At 41.0% G+C, this 5,046-nt stretch overlaps 1 protein-coding gene and 1 pseudogene across 1 annotated transcript; one reads left to right on the top strand and one right to left on the bottom strand.

Annotated features, from left to right (window-relative positions):
- Positions 1-296: 296 nt before the first annotated feature.
- Positions 297-1,269, top strand: LOC102740592 (tRNA pseudouridine(38/39) synthase pseudogene; annotated as a pseudogene).
- A 120-nt stretch (positions 1,270-1,389) lies between these two features.
- LOC102740899 (spermatid nuclear transition protein 3-like) lies at positions 1,390-4,631 on the bottom strand. The gene is made up of 3 exons (XM_006737315.1): positions 4,509-4,631; positions 4,134-4,316; positions 1,390-1,407 (listed from the first exon to the last, which is right to left on the bottom strand). The coding sequence occupies exons 1-3, from the start codon at positions 4,629-4,631 to the stop codon at positions 1,390-1,392; spliced, it is 324 nt and encodes a 107-aa protein (XP_006737378.1).
- Between the last annotated feature and the right edge of the window lie 415 nt (positions 4,632-5,046).

Here is a 5,046-nt window from a genome sequence, read left to right as displayed (position 1 = left end):
TGGGGGGTGGGAGGGATGGGGTGGCTGGGTGATAGACATTGGGAAGAGTATGTGCTATGGTGAGCGCTAATGAAGGGGGGGAAATCGGAGGGGGAGATGAACCATGAGAAACTATGGACTCTGAGAAACAAACTGAGGGTTTTACAGGGGAGGGGTTGGGGGGATGGGTTAGCCCAGTGATGGGTATTAAGGAGGGCACATATTGCATGGAGCACTGAGTGTTATACGCAAACAATGAATCATGGAACGCTACATAAAAAAAATAATTAAAAAGTCCACAGTGCTGCTAAAAAATCCATCATAGCTGCATTTTCCTTCAGGTGTTCCCTCCAGACATCCATATACTGGCCTGGGCTTCTCTCGAACCCTGTTTCAGTACTAGGTTCAGCTGTCTTGAGAAGACTTACTGCTATTTTTTTCCTTTATGCTGATTTAGATATTGTAACCATGAATTATGTGGTTCAGAGGTATGTTGGCACATATAATTTCAGAAACTTGTGTAAAGTGGATGTAACCAATGGAATGATTAATTTTCAGTGGACTTTCTTTCTGCTTAAGTACAGCTAATAGACCAGAGCCTGAGTGAGGAGAGACAGAACTAAACTGCAAGAACCTTTTTAGTTATTTCAGTTTGCAGTGATTGACCAGAGAGTCCTTTATCATTAAGCCTGTTGTATGATGGTCTTTCTGATTGGCCAAGGAATGGAGAGGCCAGAGTTTATTGATGAACCAATGAACATAGATGAAAAATCCCCAGAAACCTCAATACAGTATGGATGTAGAATTTTCTCTAGTCTTATATGACTTTAAATTTGAAAATATCAAGTGGATCTATGACTGGGAGAGTCAGGATTTCAATGTGACCCACCTTAACAATATAGACTAAAAGTGCTGTTAAGATTCACATGTGTTGTATTCTGCAAAGACTGGACTCTGTTGCAATACCCAAAAGGACATTTGCAGGACCAAAGATGGATGGAGTGACAGATGGCCCTCTGTCACAAAGCAGACCTGTGCCTTTGTAGTAGGAGTGAAAATGCATACATAAGAAGTCCCTGATAGATCATCATAAATGTCAAGGATAGGAATCCCAATCCAGCCTTTTATAATTAGGGGATGCATTGAGCACCCATATTTATTTCATTGGGGGAAAAAATAAAAACCAAAAGGAACTGTAATAATATACTAGAGGAAGAAAATACTACCTTGGAGAAAACAACAAAGAGGTTCTGTGTTGATACAGAAATTAAAAGCATTATTTATCTATAGACAACTAGCAACAACCAGCTAGTGGTAGGTAGGTAGAAAGGAAATATAAACAAAATATTTACTGTAAGAAGTCCTAGAAATTCAGATGATCAGCTCTTAAAAAAAAGTCATAAAGTCCTATTAAGGAAGTTCTTGTTGCTTAAATAAGAACAAGTTTAAAGATTTTCTTATCACTGTCCAAAAAGATTGAAGTAGAAGAAGCAAAAAACAATTGTAAAATGGAGATATATTTATGTACACCTGGAAACTGTGCCTTGTGTTCAAATTCATTAAAGCTTGATCATGCAAGTGTCAAGAAAGAAATAAAATGGGCTACAGACATGAATAGAAATTTCAATGAAGATATACAGATAGCAAATGAACACATAAAAAGATGTTCAACATTAACCATCAGTGAATTCAAATGAAAACTTCAATGGGGTATCACTATACAGGCACCAGAATGACTTAACAATTTTTTGTTTAATGATAACACCAAATGCTGGTGAGAATGCAGAGAAACTATCATTCAGAGATTGCTGGTGGGAATATAAAATGGTATAGCCACTTTGGGGGAGGTGGGGAAAAGCATGGTAGTTTCTTACAAAACTAAGCTTGCTGTTGCCACATGACCCAGTAGTTGCTCTTGGACATTTATCTCTGAGAAATGAAAACTTTAAGATCACAGATAAACCTATCCAGGAATGATTGTATCAGCTTTATTTGTAATTCCAGAAATCAAAACCAAAATGTCCTTCAATAAACGAGTGGTTTAACAAACTCTGGTACATTCACACTATGCAATATTGCCCAACAATAAAGGAAAAAAACCCATTGATACAACAGCTTGAATGGATCTCAAGGGATTTATGCTGAATGTAAAAGCCGATCACAAAAAGTTACATACTGAATGATTCTATTTATGTAACATTCTTGTAATGACAAAATTATGGAGATGAGCAAATTACTGGCTTCCAGGGGTGAGGGAGGACGTGGCTGTGGTTGTAAATGAATAGCAAGAGGAATCCTTATTATGGAACTTTTCTGTATCTTGACTACAGTGGTAGTCACAGGAAACTACGCAGGTGATAAAATTGCACAGAACTACACACACACACACACACACACACACACTAGTGCATGTATAACTGGTGAAATCTGAATAAGGTAAATAGATCATAGCAACCTTACCTTCCTGATTTTGATATTATACTATAGACATGCAAGATGTTACCACTGGAGGCGGGGGCAAGGTTAAGGGTATAAGGCATGTTTCTATTTCTTGCAACTGCATGTAAATTTATAATCTCAAAATTAAAAAAAAATGAAACTAAAGCAACTTTGGAGCATCCTTTAAATCCTACTAAATTCTCGGGGCACCTGGGTGGCTCAGATGGTTAAGCGTCTGCCTTCAGCTCAGGTCATGATCCCAGGGTCCTGGGATCGAGCCCCACATCGGGCTCCTGGCTCAGCAGGAAGCCTGCTTCTCCTTATCCCTCTGCTCTCCCCCTGCTCATGCTCTCTCTCTCTCTCTCTCTGTACCTCTGTGTCTCAAATGAATAAATAAAAAATCTTAAAATAAAATAAATGCTACTGAATTATCAACAAAACAATCATAACCTAAAAATGTAATATTGATGTATGCAAGAACATTGATGGTTCTCATGGTAATTATAATGAGTGAAAGAAGCTGGAAAAAATTAGTATGGTTTACATTTTGTAGCATTTTATACTGATGGAATCAATACAATCCATAGAGCTAACAAGCAAATCAGTAGTTATCTGAGGATGGGGGTACAGGGAGAGATAGGAGGAGGGAGCAACTACCAAGGGGCAGGAGGAAACTTGGGGGTGATGGATATGTTCTCTTAAAATTGTGGTGATGGTTTAATGGTGTATACATAGGACCAACCTCCTCAAGCTGTCACTTTAAGCATGTGCAATTATTATATGTCAATTGTACTTTAATAAACTCATTTACAGTGATAGTCTCTTCAGAAAAAAGAACAACTTTGAGAGAACAAAAATAAAAGATCGTCTCCCCTCCAAATACGTTTAGAATTCTCTGTAGACAATGCCCTCCTTTATTGCCTGCACTGAAGGCAGACTGTTCCCATTGCCCTGCCTTGGAAAGTCACTGCTCCACCCTAAATTTCTTAAGAAAGTGGGCTAATCAGTGTTGGGTTTGTGGCTTCCAATCACCAATATTTTCATCTTTAGGGTGCTTTTAGTAATTTTCATTAGGGTGAGATTTTTGGCTCTTCTGAGGACTACTAGTTGTTGAGGTTATAGGGTAAAATGTAACAAACACCACCCTGGGGTTGGTGGCCTGGAAGTTATTTCTTGTTCAGCTTTGGGGATGGTACTGCCACCCACACACCTCACCCCATATAGGCTCTGGCAATCTACACTTTGACGTCATTCTTCCCTGCCGCCCCCACCTCCCAAAGGCAAAAACACCAAGCCCTTTCTCATTTTGCCCGTTAGGTCAAGTGTTAAGGAGGAAATTTGTCTTCAGTGCTCAGTCCTGACCCAGTCTTTATCCCCACGATCTGATTAACTGTGGTTCTGCCAGTCTGGCCCGGTCTGGCCCCCAACCCTACGCTACCCCATGTTTCTTCCTTTTTGTACTACTGCCTCTTCCCTTCCCTCCCTGATCCCACCATGAGAGAAGTCATAGACACCCACACGAATTACCACAACAGGTTGGCTTTATTTCAGGTACCATCAGTGTACCCTGATGCTGTAAAATTCAATGTCTACATGATTGTCCATTTCTCAGCCACCAGACCTCTGGAGACTTAGCAGATATTACTGAAGTCTCTGGCCTCACTCTGGAGTTATTGGCCACCCTGGTCATCGTTTGATGTGGTAGACTTCCTCACCTTCTCTTGGGCTTGCTCTGGCTCATCTTGCCTCAGTGTCTCATTCAGTCTGTGATAGTGACCAAAGAGTGGTGGTCTTCTAGATTTTTTAGGCTTTCTTACAGGGTTGGTAGTTTTTTCTGAGACTTTTTTACTCGAACTCCTGTGGTGGGGTTTTTTTACCTTCAGGGTTGTCTTCAGTACCTGGAACAACAACAGAGTGAGGCCAAAAGGGCATTGGCTTAGGGGAAGAAGATGGGATATTGATAGAAAAGGGGGCATCATGAGGAGATGTCAGGGCTAAGGAAGGAGTTTGTGCCAGGTGAGCAAAGGTTAAGATTCTTGGGGGAGGGGAAATCAATGAAGAAAAGAGTAGCTTGGGTAGGGTCATCTTACCTTGTCACCACCTCTGGACCTGGGTTGATAGGGAGTCTTCATCTTTTTCCTCTCTTCAGACCTTGAAGTTGGTCGCTCCATATCCTGATTGGGCTGTGGTAGTTTCCTGGTTACCTTAGACATATTGAAGCTTCCCAGTTGTTTGCCCCAGGCCTCCTAACTGTTCTACTGCGTATAACTCTTCCCAGGACAATGAAGGTCCATACCCTCCAGCTTTGATTGGTCAGCTAGGCTGTCCTCCAGCCAATGGTGGCTAAGGTGGGGCTCAGACATCACAAAGCACTACTTATGACATCACTCTGTGTTGGGGAGGTTGCTAGGGAGGCCAAAATGTGGCTCTGACATTTCAAAGTACCATTCCTGACACCTCTGGATGGGAGGGGAAATGATACGGAGGCAAAAATGGTTTGGTTAGAGAAAGGAGGCTTTTCTTTAACATCCCCCAAAGAGTTTTCCTAAACTGAACTACCACTGTTCCTCATACCCCATGTTCAATTGTGGTAGTGCACATAGTAGAGAAAGAATCTTTCCTGCAATC

Source organism: Leptonychotes weddellii, chromosome X (assembly GCF_054177405.1).
Source record: "Leptonychotes weddellii isolate Sample4059 chromosome X, ASM5417740v2, whole genome shotgun sequence".
Lineage (NCBI taxonomy): Eukaryota > Metazoa > Chordata > Mammalia > Carnivora > Phocidae > Leptonychotes > Leptonychotes weddellii.
This window is presented reverse-complemented; position numbering and strand designations above follow the sequence as displayed.